Source organism: Lissotriton helveticus, chromosome 5_1, assembly GCF_964261635.1.
Source record: "Lissotriton helveticus chromosome 5_1, aLisHel1.1, whole genome shotgun sequence".
Lineage (NCBI taxonomy): Eukaryota > Metazoa > Chordata > Amphibia > Caudata > Salamandridae > Lissotriton > Lissotriton helveticus.
The window spans coordinates 215,483,931-215,505,562 of NC_136065.1; the positions used below are offsets into that span (position 1 = coordinate 215,483,931).

General features: G+C 45.1%; 1 protein-coding gene and 1 long non-coding RNA gene across 2 annotated transcripts in view; one reads left to right on the forward strand and one right to left on the reverse strand.

The window, feature by feature from the left end:
* Positions 1 to 943: 943 nt before the first annotated feature.
* The window catches only part of LOC144754339 (ficolin-1-like), a 292,441-nt gene continuing 271,752 nt past the window's right edge, over positions 944 to 21,632 (reverse strand). Inside the window, exon 9 of the mRNA XM_078642028.1 lies at positions 944 to 1,501. Coding sequence (XP_078498154.1) covers positions 1,251 to 1,501 — 251 coding nt within the window. The 3' untranslated portion in view covers positions 944 to 1,250. The remainder of the gene's footprint in view (positions 1,502 to 21,632) is intronic.
* LOC144754340 (uncharacterized) lies at positions 2,520 to 4,424 on the forward strand. The gene is made up of 8 exons (XR_013594711.1): positions 2,520 to 2,613; positions 2,719 to 2,775; positions 2,870 to 2,933; positions 3,031 to 3,150; positions 3,312 to 3,432; positions 3,530 to 3,604; positions 3,844 to 3,916; positions 4,070 to 4,424. It is a non-coding gene; the product is annotated as an uncharacterized LOC144754340 (long non-coding RNA).

Genomic DNA, 21,632 nt, shown 5'->3' on the forward strand with positions numbered 1-21,632 from the left:
TCTGTCAATGCTCTCACAGGCGGCCAAAGGGAGGATGCCACAGGGGCCTCACTCAGTGGGAGGTGCGGCCTGCGATGGTGTGAGTTCTTGTCACTGCCTGGGGCCCAAAAGGGGGGCTGGCAACCATTCAATTGAACGTGCCGCTGCTGAAATCGCCGCACCAGGCACAAAAGACACAGGGTCAGGCATGACCAACGTCACAGCCTCTGCTCTTCTGTCACAGAGCTGCTATCTTGCAGCCTCCTCTGGAGCCTCCTCGGCTCAACGCGTTCAGGGATGCCATTTTGTGTTAAAGTGGTAAATGTAAGTTGTTGCGGTTAGAGGGATGTAATTTTTAGGGCCAAAGGGCCAGATGTAGGTGGCCTATTACCGGTCGGTAACGGGCGAAATCGGCCATTACCGACCGGTAATAGACTTTTCCTATGTAGGGGGCATATTTACCGATTCGGTAAATAACGAATCGGTATTTACCGAATCATCATTTACCGATTCGGTATTTACCGAATCGGTAAATGAAATGTAGGAAGCACTTCAAACAGTGCTTCTGGGCTTAAAGGATTCGTTATTATGGTGGTAAATAACGAATTCCTATGTAAATGCAAATATGTGCATTTACATCTGTGCCATGTGACAGACATACATAAGGGCATGTATGTGTGTCACATGTGCACACAAGCACTAATCAGGGGTGCAACAAGGTGTCAAAGTGACACCCTGCCACCCTTGACTTTTTCACAATTTTACTGAATCGGTATTTACCGATTCTGTAGTTGACATTCATTCCTATGGGCCTCCAGGCCCATAGGAATGAAAGGCAAATACCGAATCGGTAATTACCGATTCGGTAAATACAGAATCTTAACGATTCGGTATTTTTTACCGATTAATTACCCACATAGCATTAACCGATTAGAAAATACCGAATCGGTAAAATTCGGTATTTTCGAATCGGTAAATTTAAATTACCTACATCTAGCCCAAAGTCCTAAAGGTTTCATGCAATTTACTCAGGGATACAGAGAAGCCACCCAGTGCTGATGAGAAATCACTCAATGTTGCCGTGAAAGTTTTAAGATTTTCAGTTCTGTTAATCTCTACTAGACAAACATCATTGTAGAAAAAGTGGCGTTGAACATTAACAATAAAGAATCATTTCAATAAAGTTGCATTGCTGAAAATACTTAGCTTTAATCACAGTTAATCACCTCTGATTTGATTTAGATTAATTGGCGTAACTAAATGTGAATTTTTCAAACAGGCCGGAACTTCATTTCACTTGACTTATAGGAATAATGGTATCCATTACCCGAGCTCCAGTTAATACCATCTGCATAGGAGGTGTGTGTGCCGGCAAGGTACAGTCCATTGAGATTAGAATTGTGACAGCTTTCGTACCACCAGCCTCCCTTGTAGGCTACAGCACAGCTGCTTCCTTCCCTCGGATCGTTGTCTTGGTCTTTGGTCGAGAATGCCTGATTCTGATGACCATCAAGGGAATTTCCTGTAAAAATCAGGTGGATAGTTTATTTCCTAAGACCTAACTGGTATTAATGTGAACAGACACATGCATGCAGACACCCCTCCCTCCCCAACAACCCCCCCACTCAACACCATCAGTTTTTAGATGCTGGTTTCTGCTGAAGTTACATCACTAGAATGACCCAAATACATTAATTTTATTTTCTATACGTCATTGCCTGCATTTCCCCTAAATCTGGTTAATTACTTCATTCATTTTCAAATCATAATGTTGCTATACATTCTGAGTTTTTATGTCTCACCTACAGAAAGCATTAGTCATCACAAAGCACACACAACATACAGATACACTCTCATAGTGCCACCCAATAATAGACAACTCCAAGGGTACCCAATGCCAGATTTATGACTATGCTATGGGAAGGTGCACGGTGATATACATTCTTTAGAGCGTACTGAAATTTGGGTGGGGATTCCCCACTTTGGATCCCCACTGCTAGACCTAAGAACTCTGAGCGTTATGAATTACAGGGTTAAACCCACTAAAGCCAATAAGGACCTGGGTAGTTATTAGAATGAAAGGAAGGGGTCCTCAGACATAGAACAAAAAATTATTATTGTATATAATCTTTTTGAACCTATTTATCCTATGAGTCTACACTATCCTATGAGATAAGTGCACTCTACCATGTACAAATGGAATACAGGAGCCATGATAAATCCAATGTGGCTAGATGGATCACAATTGCAAGATGTTACAAATCATCACATATTCTCAGCTCTTAACAAGGCTCCTTTTGATATGTCCTGAATTTATTTAATAATTATTCTTAGGGACTATGGGTATATTAGCGCTGTTATAAATTAACAATTGGGCAATACATTTGATTCTTCAAGAGCGGTATCACACCGTAAGGTTATCTTAACTACTAGGCTTTAACACGGGTCGAGTCTTTCCTCTACCCTTATGACTCGAGACTCCGCCCCCCTTTCAAGCAACCAGGAAGCAAACAGTCCGACGCGGCTGAGCACAGAGAGTTCGGAGTACAGTGAAGGGAACGGTGTTCCGCGGTAGATGGCATGTTTCTGAGCCATTTAGGATGATATTTCGGGGCCAACTTTCAAAATTCTAAGGTAAAGAATCCCACTTAGCGCCTCGATATTTTTACGATGCGGCTGAAAAACGGGCCGTTACTTGAAACCCACGGGCTCTTTATTCTCTCTTATATTCTTTCATAGGAGGCTGTAAACTACGTATGACGCAGTCCTCCATCAAATTAACTGTGAATTGTAGAGGTAAGGATCGGATCATAGACGCCCCCCCAGTATTCATGCTTAGAGTCCAACCCTGCATTAACAGTGATAAGGTCTTTTTTCCCTCAATATCCAGGCGTAAACCATAGCCTATACCGTGTATTCTGACTGATGCACCCAGAACATTTCGTCCCTAAGAGGTAATCTCTCCAGTAGAGCTTTTTATAGATAAAGTCTTTTTTATTAATGTGCAAGTACACAAGACAGAACTTGAACCCTGTTTCTCATGATATTTAGGCGTTTTTCCAACCAATTTCAAGAAAGTCTATTTGAAGTAATGTGCTAGATTGGAGCATTTAACGCACAGGCTGTTCACACAGACTCCAATCTGTCTGCCAACAAAATTACAAAACAGTGGTAAGCAGTATAGGATTTATCCATTTTTTTTGACATTTCCAGTCCCTTCTTCCTCTTTTGTTAATGATGCCTATATAGTAGAGCAATTTACAGCTAATCTGTTCCAATTAATGTGCGAGCACCAAACATAGGATTCTAATCTGGTTTCTCTTTGCACTTAGACGTTTTCCAGCAACAATTTTCTAGTAAATAGATTTGGAACAGTATGAGATATTGGAGCACTTAACCAATGTGCAGCTTATATAGAATCCATCCTATCTACCGCCCTAATGAATACTAGTGGTAAGCCTTAATAAGATATTTTTTCCTAGACTTCTCGATTGTTTGGGTTAATGATGCCTTCAGTTTATGACAAAAAAACCATTTTCCCCGTCTTTAGGTTGCATAATTTAACAACCCATAAGGACGTTTCTAAGAACCTGGAAGAGTCCATCTGAAACCTTTGAAATCAGAGGTAAATAATAGACTACGAGTATGACAAGATGTCACCACCCAGGGACAGTACACCTTCACTGTTCCACGCCTTTAATTGGTGCGCCCGTATGTCAATTAAGCAGATTATTGTTTTCAACAACTGTGTGAAATGACGCAACAAGCCCCTTTTTTTTGTTTAAATGGCTATTTTTTGTTTGTACCAGCTGACTTGTCATAAAGAGTGGTTGAAATATCAGTCTATTTCTCCATCATTTGCAGTTAGAAATCATCGCTACGGTCCAAGGTGAATATACCTTCTGTTGATTCAACCCCCCTCGCCATTTTCCGATAGGTGAGCGACATTTCCCATGTACTCTTCAATTTAGCAACATGTGATTCTGAAACAAGTAGACAACACGTTTTTAATTGTTCACACTGTTCCGCCCTCCTTGTAATTCATAACAGGATGGGCGTGTTTCTAATTTGTTTTTTAACTATTCCCCAGGAGGTTGCCCACCCACAACTTCTTTGTCCTGACGAAGACCCTTTCTGTAAGGAACAGACTCCTACCATTTTTCGGGTCGAAACGTAGACTACACAACTATCGACCAACTCCGACCCCAAGCAAGACATTAACGGCACTAGCGGAGTTAGGCTTTGTTCATTAGTCGTATTTCAGGACTCTATACGAGCCTCATGGTGTGGCCTTTGGTTCAAGGGACCACATGTACACGGTCTTTAAACTTAGAGTAAGACTTGTCACTGAGTGATTCAGACCATTCCTATCCCATTCCTGACACTTCCCTCACTTCACCCCTCCCCGTTGTGAATGTGGGCACGCACATTTATATAAACTTGTTTATAATAATTTAATGTATTATGAGTTCTAATCCATTAAATAGGATGTATATGCAATTTTGAATTAAACTCTTTTGCATTCAATAGCTTTGCTTTTTTGAATTGATTTAATACAAACGAAACTATTGTGAATTTTTTGTTCTATGTCTGAGGACCCCTTCCTTTCATTCTAAGAACTCTGAGCAGCACGCATTTGAGTTTGTGTTGCAAAAATGTATTATTCTTTGCCCAGCTCGTATGAAATTGAAGGTTTAATGTTACAGCTATTGTTGGAAAATGTACACAGCTATAGGAATGATTAATGAGTGTTCCAGAACTGTGAGCTGTGTCGGCCCACAGACTTCATGCTTTTTAGGTTGAGCCTAGCAGCAGCGTGCATGCACTGCTCGCCCTGCCTGACTGCTGTAGTAGAGTATGGGAGAGAGCCGCGCCCACTCTCCGCCCATATTTTTCATTGGCTTGTGTCATTGTCCTTCGTAAATGCTGCCTTTGGATTCGTTAACTGGCTTGTTAGTCGCTTCTTAGAACAACCGTGTCTTCATTTGGCTCCTCCCATGGCTACTGGCCCTTTCACGTTGGTTGTTACACAGGACCTGTTATTTAATCTTACTACAGGCCGGACATGAGCTGCTTCCGCTGAAACCGCTTGTGTGTTTTTTAAGCAGCATTGCTGCACCTTAACACGGGCGCCTGCTTTCCATCACTTAAACCTGGCATTCTCTTGTGTCTGTTTCAGCCCCCCAAGTAAAATGGATTCAGAAATGATTAGCAACAACAACAAGACCACCACCAATACCATCACCACCCATGCCACCAATAACACCACCATCACCAATACCACCACCACTAATACCTCCATCATCAATACCACCACCAATTCCACCACCGCCATTACCACCACCGCCAATACCACTAACACCATCACCACCAATACAACCATCACCACCAGTACCACCACCAATACAATACCACAAATATCAATACCACCACCAATATCACCACCACCAATACCATCACCAATATCACCACCACCACCACTACCAATACCACCACCACCACCACCAATACCACCACTACCACCATCACCAATACCAATGCTACCACCACCAATACCACCACCACCAATACCACCACCACCAATACCAGAACCACTATCAATACCAATACCACCACCAATACCACCACCACCAATCCCACGAATACCACCAATACCACCACCAATATCACTAATACTACCACCACCAATACCACCACCAACACCACCACCAACACCACTACCAACACCACTAACCCCACTACCACCACCAACACCAACACCAGCAATACCACCAGCAATACCACCACCACCAATATCACCACCACAAATACCACCACCAATACCCCCACAACCACCAATACCCCCACAACCACCAATACCACCACCAATACCAATACCACCACCAATACCACCACCTCCAATACCACCATCGCCAATACCACTGACACCACCAATATAACCACCACCAATACCACCACCACCAATGCAAATACCACCACCAATACCACCACCAATACCAATGCCACCGCCAATACCACCAATACCACCACCAATACCAGAACCACTATCAATACCAACACCATTCCAATACCACAACCACCAATACCACAAATACCACCACCACCAATATCATTAATACTACCACCACCAATTTCACCACCAGAACCACCACCAACACCACCACCAACCCCACTACCTCCCCCACCACCAATACCACCACCAGCAATACCACCACCACCACCAATATCACCACCACAAATACCACCAACACCACCACCAATACCACCACACCCACCAATACCACCACCAATACCAATACCACCACCAATACCACCATCACCAATACCACTGACACCACCAATACCACCACCACCAATACCACCACCACCAATCCCACGAAGACCACCACCACCAATACTACCACCACCAATACCACCACCAATGCAAATACCAGCACCAATACTACCACCACCAATACCACCACCACTAATACCACCACCACCAGTACTACCACCACCAATACAACCACCACCAAAACCACCACCTCCACCACCACCATCACCACCACCACCATCACCACCACCACCACCAATACCACCACCACCAATACTACCACCACCAATACTACAACCAATACAACCACCATTTCAACCAACACCACCACCACAAATACCACCACCACCAATACCACCACCACTAATACCATTACCACCAATACTAATACCAGCAATATCACCACCACCAATACCAGTACCACCAGCAATACCAATACTACCACCAATTTCACCACCAATACCACCACCAACAATACTACCACCACCAATACCACCACCACCAATACCACCACCACCAATACCAGCAGTACCACCACCACCAATACCACCACCAACAATACCACCACCACCACAAGTACCACCAATAGTACTACCACCACCACCAATATCAATACCGCCAATATCAATACGACCACCACCACCAATACCACCACCTATTCCAACAGTACCACCACCAATACCAATACCAACCACCACCACCAATAACAATACCACCACCACTAATACCACCACCACCAGTATCACCACCACCACTACCAATACCACCACCACCAATACCACCACTACCACCAATACCACCACCTCCAATACCACCATCGCCAATACCACTGACACCACCAAGATCACCAATACAACCACCACCAATACCACCACCACCAATGCAAATACCACCACCAATACCACCACCAATACCAATGCCACCGCCAATACCACCAATACCACCACCAATACCAGAACCACTATCAATACCAACACCATTCCAATAACACCACCACCAATACCACAAATACCACCACCACCACCACCAATCCCACCAATACCACCACCAATATCATTAATACTACCACCACCAATTTCACCACCAGAACCAACACCACCAATCCCACTACCTCCCCCACCACCAATACCACCACCAGCAATACCACCACCACCAATATCACCACCACAAATACCACCAACACCACCACCTATACCTCCACCACCACCAATACCACCACATCCACCAATACCAATACCACCATCACTAATACCACTGACACCACCAATACCACCACCACCAATACCACCACCACCAATCCCACGAAGACCACCACCACCAATACTACCACCACCAATACCACCACCAATGCATCATCATCAAATTGACTTTATTTCGGATATATTGCAATCCATAAAAGTACACACATAAAACAGTTCATAATAAAACATCACAATTATCACCACCAATGCAAATACCAGCACCAATACCACCACCACCAATACCACCACCACTAATACCACCACCACCAGTACTACCACCACCAATACAACCACCACCAATACCACCACCTCCACCACCAATACCACCACCACCATCACCACCACCAATACCACCACCACCAATACTACCACCACCAATACTACAACCAATACAACCACCATTTCAACCAACACCACCACCACAAATACCACCAATACCACCACCAATACCACTACCACCAATACTAATACCAGCAATATCACCACCACCAATACCAGTACCACCAGCAATACCAATACTACCACCAATTTCACCACCAATACCACCACCAACAATACTACCACCACCAATACCACCACCACCAATACCAGCAGTACCACCACCACCAATACCACCACCACAAGTACCACCAATAGTACTACCACCACCACCAATATCAATACCGCCAATATCAATACGACCACCAACACCAATACCACCACCAATATCACCAATTCTACCACCACCAATACCACCACCTATTCCAACAGTACCACCACCAATACAACCACCAATACCACCACCAATAACAATACCACCACCACTAATACCACCACCACCAGTACCACCACCACCACTACCAATACCACCACCATCAATACCACCACTACCACCACCACCAATACCACCACCACCATCACCACCACCACCAAAACCACCACGAATACCATCACCACCAATACCACATCCAATACTACCACCAATTCAACCAACACAACCACCACAAATACCACCACCACCAATACCACTATCACCAATACCACCACCACCAATACTAATACCACCACCAGCAATACCACCACCACCAATACCAGTACCACCAGCAATACCAATACTACCACCAATACGACCACCAATACCACCATCACCAATACTACCACCAACACCAATACCACCACCACCAATACCACCACCACCAATACTACCACTAATACCACCACCACCACCAATACCACCACAAGTACCAACAGTAGTAATACCAACACCAGCAATATCAATACAGACAATACAAATACCACCACCAATACCACCACCACCACCATCAATAAAACCACCAATACCAATACTTCCACCTCCAATACCACCACCACCAATACCACTACCACCAATACCACCACCACCAATACCACCACCACCACCAATACCACCACAACCACCAATACCACCACCAATACCACCACCACCAATACCACCAATACCAATACCACCACCAATAGCAATACCACCACCAATACCAATACTGCCACCAATACCACCACCACCAATACCACCAACAACACCCACAATGCTGCCACCATCACGACCAATACCACCACCACCCATACCAGCACCACCAATACCACCACCACCACCAGTAACACTATTACCAATGACACCACCGCCAATACCACCACCACCAACACCACCAATATCACCACCACCAATACCACCACCACCAAAACCAATACCACCACCTCTGAGCCTCTCTCTCACTAGTAATAGCAGGGCACTGTGAGAGGCTGGAGCTGCAGCCAAGACCATCCTTCCCTCCCTCCCTCACTCCATGCCTGCCATAAAGCTCAGCCCGCCCTGCACCAGGAGGTGAAGCCAGGGCCCTACTACAGCTGGAGTGTTTCTATTAGGCCAAAGATAGCAATGACATTATGCAATGCCACACTGCAAACTCAAATCATGGAGAGGGCATTAAATAAACCGCACCTTGCCGCTCTTCTTCCTGAGCTGCGATAGTGTAATCACAGAATGAAAGGTGTTGGGGCACTTTGTGAGTGTTTCTAGCTCGGCTCATATGTGACTCTCTCTTCACACTTTGTGTCTGTGTTGTTTACAACACTTACACATCTTCACTGCACTATTTATCACTACTTTGAAAATGTCGTAGGCCGGTCGCTTCCTCTGATATTTACAATCTAAGAAGGGGTCGACAAGGCCCTTTATTGCAATGCAACAGGTCTTGCACTTGTCAGAGTTTAAGCTATTAGTATTGTAAATGACAATGCCTTATATTTATGTTTTAAAACCCAAAACATAAATAAAAGGCATTGTCATTTACAATGCCATTAGCCAAAACTTGTGTGAATGCGAGACCTATTGCATTGGAAATGCTTGTTTTGTTGAGCATTCTAAATTGGCAAGTTTCAACTTAAGTGACCAGCTCAAATTTCGCTTTCTTCTGGTTAAAGTCTGATTTTCCCTGTGTACGTAAGTAGATGAACTCATGCACTTTGACTATTTGCTGGTAGAATATTTATTGCTGTTTACTAAAATAGCCACAAACCTAAACATTAATTATGCTTAACCTTGTTTGAAAAAGATCATAACTTTCTTGAGTACCGAAGTGGTGCTATCTGACAGAATGGTCTGATATCCTCTGTATTTCGGTAAGAACCATATTCTTGTATCACCATCTTTTTTCTGGTGTTTGTTGTCTTTCAATATGTTAATATTTGTTATTAATTCAAGAGCTAACCATATGCGCTTGTGGTTGGTTTGCTGAAACATAGGATATAACTCACGGAAGCAAGGTTACCATATCTCCCTTATATAGCTTATACAGATGTTAGAGGCCAGAAGCTTATCACCTGAGTGGACAACCTCATTAAACAGTAGTTTAGGAAATGCAGTTGAGAACATAAACGACAATCTTTGGTAAAGCCAACACAAACCTATTGACTTTACTAATTCTTTTAGCCAATACTGTACAGCATCAGCAAAGATATTTTTGTGCAAATGTGGTGCACCATCGACCGGAAAAGAAAAACAAAATTGCAGTGATGCGGCTGTCTGTAGTAGAAATATCATGATCTTGTTGTGCTCGCATGCATGATGGTGTATGTCATGAGTCACTCAGAAGCTCTAGCACGCATCACAAAGCAAGCTTGGACATGCATGACCACACATGCACATGCCTATGAAACGACCCAAGTGTAGGGTGACCAACTGGCATGGGGGCAAATTCAGGACAGCGAGTGTAAAAATTTAGGACAAAGGGTCAAAATTCAGGACAAAAATTCAGGACAAAAGGTCAAAATTCAGGACAAAACTTCGGGACAAAAGGTACGTTTTACAGACGCGTCAGAGGAGGTCGCGCAATAGTATATAAGTAAGTAAATAGACAACCCCTTGAGTACAAGTCAAAATAAGTTTATATTATGTTTACAATCGTGCACTTCGCGTTTTTTCAGTATGGCCGCTGCTTGCTACCTTAAACGATTCAAAACTGGCATCTCGCTCCAGCAGGTACATTAGTCACCAGACGATGGTGAACCACACCTGAATATAAGTGAGGCCGCTTTTATTGTTCATTGAAAACTACTGGATATACAAGGAACTTGGCAGTGCCAGCCCCAAGTAACAAAACCGCTCACCCACCTTTCCAGCCTCCCAGGGAAATACCTGATGCCCGGTTGGCCAGTCCGGTCTTGCTACCACCCTCCAATGGTACCCCGCATCTTCACATAGACCATCTCTCATGTGTATTTAATTTCTTTTATAGTGTTACTCATCCCAAGTATGTAGGCCAGGGTGTCAGAGTGCGTTACATCACACACACATTATGTAGTGACAATAACTCATATAAACGTGAAAGTCAATGTATAGGAAATATTACTTAAGATAATGGGTGCTACAAGGTGTAATCATTCTTTTATATATCATTCAGTCTTTCACCATTCATTCTGTCCTTCCATCTATGTGCCCATCTATATCCAAAGATATTCAACCATTTGCAAACCTATCCACCATGTATCCTTCCATCCATCATTTCACTCATTCATCCCTTCATCCACCCTTTCACTCATCCATCCATTATTCATCCACCCACCATTTCACCCCATCCATCTGTACAGTCATCCATCCACTCCCTTTCTCTCTCCATCCCCCTTTCACTTATCCATCCATCCATCCTTCCACCACCCACCCATCTACTCATCCATTCATGAATCCATCCATTGACCCTATTACTCAACCATCCGTTCTCTCATCCATCCACCCTTTCACTTCTTCACTCATCTGTGGAGAAGTGTGGCTCAATGGTTAAAGCGGCAGACCCTGATGCAGATGTCTAGCCCGGGACCAGGGTTCAATTCCCCGCCTCAGCGGGTCTTGGGCTAAAAAAAAAAATTCCACGGACCTGATAATTCTCGCCTCGGTGCCTATTCCAATCATGGAGTCCCACTCTGGAACTCGGGGCAATAGCTTGCTTAATCTCCACAATGGCCCCCACAACGCTAAGGATGCCTGGCCTCCACTTTGGGGGTGCCCAGGAGTGAACATCTCACAGGGAAAGCCAGGATGGGTTCCACAGCGGTATTCGTACAAGCACCTTGAGACCCTTGCGGGTGAGTAGTGCGCTATACAAGAATCAATTTATCCATCCTTTTGTCCATCTACACCCTTTCACTCACTCATCAATCCTTACATCCACCCTTTAACTTATCCAGCCATCCACCCTTTCACGTATTAATTAATCATTCCATCCATCCTTTAACTAATTCATTCACCCATTCACTCGCCCATTATCTACCCTTTCACTCATCCATCCTTTCACGCACCTATCCACCCTTTTACCCATCCATCTACCCTTCCACCCATACATTCATCTATTTACCTTTTCTCTCATTCATACTTCCACTCACTCATCCATCCATCCTTTCTTTCATTATCTATCCATTCACCCTTTCATTCATCCATTCATCCTTTCACTAATCCATCCGGCCATTCGCACATTCCTTAACTTATTTACTCACTCACCTTTTCACATGAGCTGATCCTTTGTCTGCAGAGTTGCAGACAGAAGAGGCCCATCAAGAACTTCTCCCTTGCTGTAGTTCCTAAAGCAAGGGGTAGGGTGGCGGAGGGTTCACTATGCCCCTGCACATAGGCAATCTGAAAACTAGAAGTCATGAGTCATGCACGATGCACAGTGCCAGGATGTGAGGTGACTGTGACATGGTGCTGTTTCCAGGGCTTAAAGTGGCTTAAAAAACTGGGGGTCTCTTCAAAGGGGGTGTTCAATGTAATTAAGGGTGTGGTTTAAAACACCTAGGCTGAAAATCTGTGCTTAGCATAGTGTTTCGCGCAACTGGTATTATGTTGTTTTCTGTCATTGCATCCAGATATATAATACAGCAAGCATCATTACACCAACAGCAAGCCAGGACTATTGGCTTTGTCAATGGTTGTTATTTGCTTAAAATAAAAAAAGCAGTAACCATGGCTTTGTTGAATATAATATTGAAAATACTTCAGTTCTAAAATGATGAGATTGTGAAGGCACATAACCTGTTCTTTTTAACTTGTTTCACATGCTTCTTTATATAAACTGTTTTCTAACGTTGCAGCATGGGCATTTTACCTTTTATTTACAGAATTCCCTGCTGTACACTGAGGCAGGAGGAGGCCACCACATGCTGTCACACCCCAGACTGCGTGGTACAAAAGGGGGTGGTGATGGACGGAGCATCTGAACCAATCAAACACTCACACCCAGTCAACAGATCTGGCTTTAATCCATCACCGTTCTCTGCCACCCCAGTTCAGACATGGCCATATGCAAATCAGTCTGACCCTGTGCCTCATGGGAACAGTCCAGCCCGAACTGCCAAGCAATGCCTACCCTGTATTTGTTTAATATCTATAATAGACCCAGCCCTGCAAATCGCGGGTCACTAGCAATTAATCAGCTGGAGTTATTTCTTGATACTCTGGGACATGAACCAAATATTATAGTTGGAGGTGATTTCAACTGCAATTTTGAGCCCGTATCGTGATTCGGCAATTTACTGGAGGTCGAAGACCTGTCGTTCAACATCCCAGAATTAGAAAGCAACAAAGAGGCTAAGTGCACAGTTGCTGTGACTCAATTATTAAGGTTAACAATGTCTCACAGCCTTAGAGCTTGCAATGGGCGTCTTCCATCAGACAAACCCAATGCTCATACGTTTAGTAGAGGCAAATCAAGGAGCAATATTGATTCTATTTTAGTGTCATTAGGATTCTGGAGTCACTTGGTTGACCTCAAAATAGATGACAGAGCTGAAAGTGATCACCGGCCTCTGAGCTTATCGATATTAGCAGATTTCTTCCTCTCATCACATTCGGATTCAGATGAGATAGGGTGTCTGGATAACAAAAGTTTATTAAAGAGGAATAATAGAGCTATAAAATGGCCATTTATCCTAGGGAACAAAAGAGCAATGACTAGCATTTATTCTATCTTTGTAGAGACCATTGCACCCTTCGTAGAGAATCCCTCGGACCAACCCATGATGACAGAACTTCATGGTAGATTGGTCAGATCCCTAGGACCTGTTCTAACTAAAGCGGTTCAAGAAAAAAAGGTAGGAATAGCAAACAGGACCAGTCCAGGCAACCCGTGGTTCAACGGGGATTGCCTAACACCAAAGCAAGAGCTAATCAAGGCTATTAAGAGTGAACAGACAAAAAACGTACTTACAAACAGACCATTGAAGCTGCAAAGAGGTCTTGGGATGAGGAGATCTGGGAAGATCTAATTCGTGCAGCCAAAGATAAGGATCAGACCGGATTCTGGAATTTGATGGCCAAAGATAATAGGTCAGTAAGAACACAAAGAGACTTATTCCTAGATGAAAATACTTGGGTGGATCAATTCTCTGCATTATATTCTGAATCTAATGGTAATTGCTTTGTTCTAACTGAGGAAATGATTAATAATGCTAAGGTAGCCAACCTGAATTTTACGTTAAATGAAACGGTCTCAATACTGAGATCAGTCGAATCCGGTAAAGCACCGGGACCGGACAAAATTCCAGGTGACCTTTTAAAACATGATTTAAGTATCTGGGGCCCATACATTAATCATTTATGTAATGCAATAGCTAGATTTGAACCAAAACCAAACACATGGAAGGGGTAGAAATAGTCACAATTTTTAAAAAGGGTAATAGACACGATCCGGCGAATTATCGCCCTATTAGTTTGATTGACATCCCACAGAAATTGTATGCTAAGCATTTACTATCTCGGCTATCGGATTGGATTGAAGAAGTCGGGTTGCTTTCCAAATATCAAGCCGGGTTAAGAAAGAAGACTAGAACCATCGATCAAGTCTTCAGATTTTTGTGTCTTTGCTGGAAATATATAACCCTAAGACAAGGTAGTTTATACATTGCCTTCGTCGATTTGAGGGCCGCGTTCGATTTCATACCCAAAAGCCTCCTTTGGGCCTGCCTGAAGGACCTGGGGGTACCTATCGAATTACTGGTCCAGATAATCAGGCTGCATGAGAGGAACTATGCAAAAGTGAGATGGGGGCCGAGGGGAGAACTTACCAGAGAAATACATGTGAGTAGGGGTGTGTGCCAAGGCTGCGTCTTGGCGCCTACCTTGTTCACATTGTATGTAAACGATATTCCCAGTTTCCTGGAGGGTTGTAAAAATGACTCCCCTAGGCTGGCTGGGGAAATAATCCCAGCACTACTCTTTGCAGATGATACCATCTTAATATCGCAAATCCCCAGCGGGCTCCAGAATCTGTTGAATTCCTTTCATCTGTACTGTACCAACAAGGGTTTGGAAATTAATCCAGGCAAGACCAAATACATGTCTATCAACCCACACAAATCCTTCAAAAAGAAACTAGAGTTAAATTGTCAAAGATTGGAATATGTATATAGCTTTAATTACTTGGGTATTTCACTTGATTCGAAATAAATTATTGTGGAAGCCTCAATTAGAAAAAAACAGATTAGTTCTTCTTCAAAATTGTGTCCCCATTACTAAGAAACACGGAGGGAGCACCTCTAAGGCAGTTTCACCAGCCATAGAAGTTGGCAGGGTATGCTCAGACGTGAGTCCCTTGCTCACTTTGCCACTGGATTCAAGCAAGCCGGGCTGAATACGGCTGAAATGCCAGAAACCGGTCCTCGGTAGCTTGTTTCCGGTCCAGGGAAGGCATGGCTTGGCAGTTCGGGCTGGACTGTTCCCAGGAGGCACAGGCTCAGACTGATTTGCATAGGGCCATGTCTGAACTAGGGTGGCAGAGTGGGCTAAAGAACGTGATGGATTAAACCCAGATCAGTTGACTGGGGGTGAGTGCTTGTATTGTCAATGCTCCGTCCATCATTTCGTTTGGTTTTTCTTCTTTCATTAATAGTCATGTTAGTCCCTCCTTAGTACCTCCTTATCTTAATTTATAACCTCCCATGAGGACTAACCCTTTTACTTTGGTTTTTACACAGTATGTCTTATTTTAGTCTGTAAATACTATTTTCTTTTAATGAGTTTCACTGCTGTAGGCACAACATGCTTTCCTACAAGGTTCAGCTTGCCATGCAGTCTTTCACTTTCGAAGCAGCGGGACAATGGCAGCCACTTCGTCTCTCATTTACGAGAGTTTTAGCTATTGCCATTATAAATGACAATAGCTTAAACTCTCCTATTGCACTGCAAATATTACTCTTTAGATACCCGAGCCCAATTTGAGTCCCAATCCGATCCCATCTTCAGTGTATCATGCGCATTGAGCGAGACTATAGGGGCTTAAACAGAGGTTTAACTAGCTGGCGATTTGATGCTGTGCCCGTGCGATTTTAGGTCAATGCGCAAGCGCATTCAGCTAAAATGCGCGTGCACAGCATCCAATCGCCAGCCATCTGTTCCCAGCTTGGCGCCTCCGCTCCTGCTCTCTCCTGGCTGCTCCTCCCCTAATTATTCACGGCCGGGCGGCCGTACTTTCACGGCCGGCCGGCAGGCCGTGTCTCGTTTTATTCTTTTAAAGTAGCTATTTCCTTCCTTCCCCATTTGAAGTTGGACCTGGAAGCAGTGAGTAGTATTGGTAGATGATGATCTTTCTATTTCAATCGGTCTTGAATTCATCTGAGAGGGGTGTTATTGCACAGGAGTCCCTTTACAATATTAGACAGGTTGCTACTGCAGTGGACGCCAAGTCTGTACAGATAGCGCTTTCAGAGAACATGAGGTTTCTTCATTGTTAACGTTATTGAAATAACGGAGAGCGACGCGCGTGGAATGCGATGAACTGAACTCAGTGGACACCACAGTGGCTTACTCGGAGCAACTCTTAACCGCGCTCAAGCCATGACTCATTACATTTGCGTTCTCTGAAAGAACGTCACCCTCTTGGGCTGGCATAAATAAACAGCACTATATACTTTAAGGGGTATTGTGCAGAGCTGTTTGACAGATCTTTTGCCATGATGGCTTCTCTAGCCGTGCCCCCGATTTTAATTTCACTATTGAACCATAATGGATTGTCAAGCTAGTCCTCTTGTGAGAGTTGATTCAACTTTCTGTATTCATTGCATGTTTTTGTATGTGACATTATTTTTTAGGACTTGTGCCCTGTGTGTAACGTAATAGGTGCTTATGTAAAGCGCTCCAATACCTTTGGGTCGAGTCACTGGTGTCAAGGTCCCGAGTTGCGGTGATGCACCGTCATGTTTCCGACTTGCAGGATCGGAATAGTTGCAGAGGGCAGTCACGGATCAATGTGAGATTACAGCAGCCTTGTGTTAAACTAATTGCGGACACATGCTGTAATTAGCACGCAGTACTTTCAAAGCGCTTCATTTCCTTAAGCAGGTGACACACGCTTTTGACACACAATTAGAGCGGCGGCTCGATTTATCGACCTCGGTAGAATAAACATTCGCAGTGACTTCATATCCGTCCACGAGACTGACTGTCAGGCGCTACTGCCACACGCACCCCAGTAAAATCTCAGTCACTTCCTAAACCAGTCGTTTCTTATACTGTTGTGAAGTATCACCCATTACCTATCACTCACCTCAAACTCATCAAGAGTGTCACTGGTTCCCCATCGTTGTGCACATGTGGTTCAAGTGAGCAAACTCCATAGCTTCGTCAAAACTGCTGAGGAGTCCCACCCAAATCCACGTCAGAGGTGTCACGCTTCAATGGAGTCTCGCTAGTTATACGTCACTCACATCATTGGAGTCTCACACTCACGCGCCCCATCACTCACCTCAGGCAGTGCGCGTCTCTCTCAGTCATCATCAAACACCTCCTATAGTTCAATGGGGTCTCGGCCTCACTCCATCACCTACGTCATAGACGCCAGAGTGTCTCTCACTTCTCATACAGATCCATGGTTGAATGCAGTCTCCCCCTTAAACCACCTCTCTCCTCTGACTGTATGGAGTAAAGTTGTTACCTAAATTGCAGAATCCTGTGCTTCTGGGTTGTAATTGGGATGCACTTTGCATTGACTCAAGGGCTGGTCACACGTGGCCAGCTTGCTCCATTTCACCGTGTTGCGCCCCTTCCACCCACGTATTCGCAGCCCTTTGATGCTTCCGCCGCACTCAAATTGCTCCCCTCTCCCGTGGCGTTTGTAATCCTCCCCCCTGCGTTGCCCCCTCACCCTCACACTGTGCTTGCGTCTTTGTTTGCCTAATACACCCCAATGCTTGTTGTAGTCGCTGTGTAAATTGTACTGCCTCACACTGAGCATGCCACTGCAAAGCGCTCAGCTGCTCAGCAAAAATGTGCCTGCCAAACTTAGCATTAGCCTAAATGTTTAATTACAGTGTACTACCTGCATGCTATATTTTCTGATTCAAGACTGAAGTGTATTCCAGAATATCATTTGTTTGACCTAATTTCTCTGCCTACACCCAGTTACGTTAAATTCACAACTTCTACAGTGTAATGTTGCGTGGCGAAATCCCCTTAATTCACAGTTCCTGACCCCAAATAAAATGTAGCCTGTAAGGTTCCCCGTTTCCATGAGGAGAGCTTCCAATTATTTGCTTGATTTTTATTATTATGCATCAAGCTCCTAAACCAAACGTGCCTTCCTGGTATTTCATGGTGCTGGAGTCGATAAAATGGTTCTCACTCTCTCCTCCTCTATCCCTCTCCCTGCTCTCCTCTCTCTCTCTCCCTCTCTCACTCACTCACTCCACTCCCTCTCCTCTCCCTCCTTCCCTCTCGTCCTCCCTCTCTCTCCCTCCCCTCACTCTGTCACTCTCCCTCTCTCCGTCTACCTCTCTCCCTTTCCCTCCCTTTCCCTCCCTTTCCCTCCCTTTCCCTCCCTTCCCCCCCCTTCCCTCTCACTCTCTCCTCTCTCCTCTCTCCTCTCTCCTCTCTCCTCTCTCACCCTCTCCCTCTCTCTCCTCTCTCCTCTCTCACCCTCTCTCTCCTCTCTCCCTCTCTTTACCTCCCCCCTGCTCTCCTTTTTCTCCCTTCCCATATCCCCCTCTGCCTGCTCTCCTCTCTCTCCCTCCCCTCTCTCTCCCCTCCGTTGTTTGCTCTCGTCCTCCCCCTCTCTTCTTACCCTCCCTCTCTCCCTATACCCTCTCCCCCTTTCCCTCTCTGCCTTTCCCTCACTTCCCTCTCCCTCTCTCCCTTTCCCTCACTTCCCTCTCCCTCTCTCCTCTCTCACCCTCTGCCTCTCTCTCCCCCTCTCTCTCCTCTCGCCCTCTCTTTACCTTCCGCCTGCTCTCCTTTTTCTCCCTCTTACCATCTCCCCCTCTGCCTGCTCTCCTCTCTCTCCCTCTCTCCCTCCCCTCTCTCTCCCCTCCATCCTTCGCTCTCGTCCTCCCCCTCTCTTCTTACACTCCCTCTCTCCCTCTACCCTCTCTCCCTTTCCCTCACTTCACTCTCCCTCTCTCCCTTTCCCTCTCTTCCCTCTCCTCTCCCCGTCTACGTCTCTCTCCTCTCTCCCCCTCTCTCTCTCCTCTCTCTCTCCCTCTCTTTACCCTCTCCCTCTCCCTGCTCTCCTTTTTCTCCCTCTCCCCATCTCCCACTCAGCATCACCACAGCACCACTCAGCACCACTCAACACCACTCAGCACCACTCAACACCACCACAGCACCACTCAGCATCACTAAGCACCACTCAACACCACCACAGCACCACTCAGCATCACTAAGCACCACTCAGCATCACTAAGCACCACCACAGCACCACTCAGCACCACCACAGCACCACTCAGCACCACCACAGCACCACTCAGCACCACCACAGCACCACTCAGCACCACCACCCCACAGCATCACTCAGCACCACCATAGCATCACTCAGCATCACCACAGCACCACTCAGCGCCACCACAGAACCACCACAGCACCACACTGAACCACCACTCTCCACCACTCTGCACCACCCCAGCATCACTAAGCAACACCACAGCATCACTCAGCACCACCCCAGCAACAGTCAGCACCACCACAGCACCACTCAGCATCACCACATCACTCAGCGCCACCCCAGCATCACTCAGCACCAACACATTATCACTCAGCACACCACATTAACACTCAGCTCCACCGCAGCTTCACTCAGCACCACTCAACACCATCCCTGCATCACTCAGCGCAACCACAGCATCACTCAGCGCAACCACAGCATCACTCAGCGCAACCACAGCATCACTCAGTGCAACAAGAGCATCACTCAGTGCAACAAGAGCATCACTCAGTGCAACAAGAGCATCACTCAGCGCAACCACAGCATCACTCAGCGCAACCACAGCATCACTCAGCGCAACCACAGCATCACTCAGCGCAACCACAGCATCACTCAGCGCAACCACAGCATCACTCAGCGCAACCACAGCATCACTCAGCGCAACCACAGCATCACTCAGCGCAACCACAGCATCACTCAGCGCAACCACAGCATCACTCAGCGCAACCACAGCATCACTCAGCGCAACCACAGCATCACTCAGCGCAACCACAGCATCACTCAGCGCAACCACAGCATCACTCAGCGCAACCACAGCATCACTCAGCGCAACCACAGCATCACTCAGCGCAACCACAGCATCACTCAGCGCAACCACAGCATCACTTAGCACCACCACAGCATCACTTAGCACCACCACAGCACCACTCAGCACCACCACAGCATCACTGGTTCAAATACGTTCTTTCAATGTTTCAAGCTGTTTTCAAGCTTTCAAGCTTTATTACAAATCACCCAAAAAATTTAATATTTCACTTTTGTTCTTGGATTTTCGTCACAATAAAAATCACTGAACATAATCTTCACAAAAGTTATTTACAAAACTTAAAGCATTGACATTAAAAATTAAATTAATTAATTAAGTATTAATTATTTAAAAAAATTAAAATCCATTGTTATTTGTAATATCAATACATCTAAGTCACGTAAATACAAAACATGTTGCATTACAAATGCTATAGGTGTCACATTTGCGAAAGTTATAACTATTGGCATTGTAAATGACAAAGCTATTAATTTAGGTATTTTCAAAAACACATGAATAAAAAAAAATCATTTATAAGACCAATAGCTCAAACTTTCCTAATGCGAGACCTATTGCATTTCCAATGCTTGTTATTTCTGCCCTCTCTACACCGCTGCTTACATTTTATTTCCTTTCCCCAGCACCTCCTCCCGCCCCGAAGTGTGCATCTAAACCATGACTATTTACCATCCTTGCTCTCTGAAAGGTTAATCCTACAGAGAGTGCACTTTACAATTCTGTGAGCTTACAAAAGTACCTGGTTTGTATTTCGAGCGCTCCTGGGAATCACAAGAATAATCTAACTGCCTTTTAGTCACACAGAGCCTTATGATGTGGCTTAAAGGCTAGAGCGGTCAACTCTGAAGCTGGGGAACCAGGTTCGAGGCTCAATCGTCCTGTGATTCTGGGCAAACCCCTTAAGTCTAAAAAGAATGTGTCTCTCTGTAATGCAATTGGTGCACATGTAAAGCGCCCTCACCCATTTGGGTCGAGTTTGCGCTATGCAGATTTCTTAACACCTCATTACCTCCTTCCTTACCATCCCTTCCCCCAATAACCACTGCTGACAAACATACCAAGGACCCCCTCACCATTGTGAT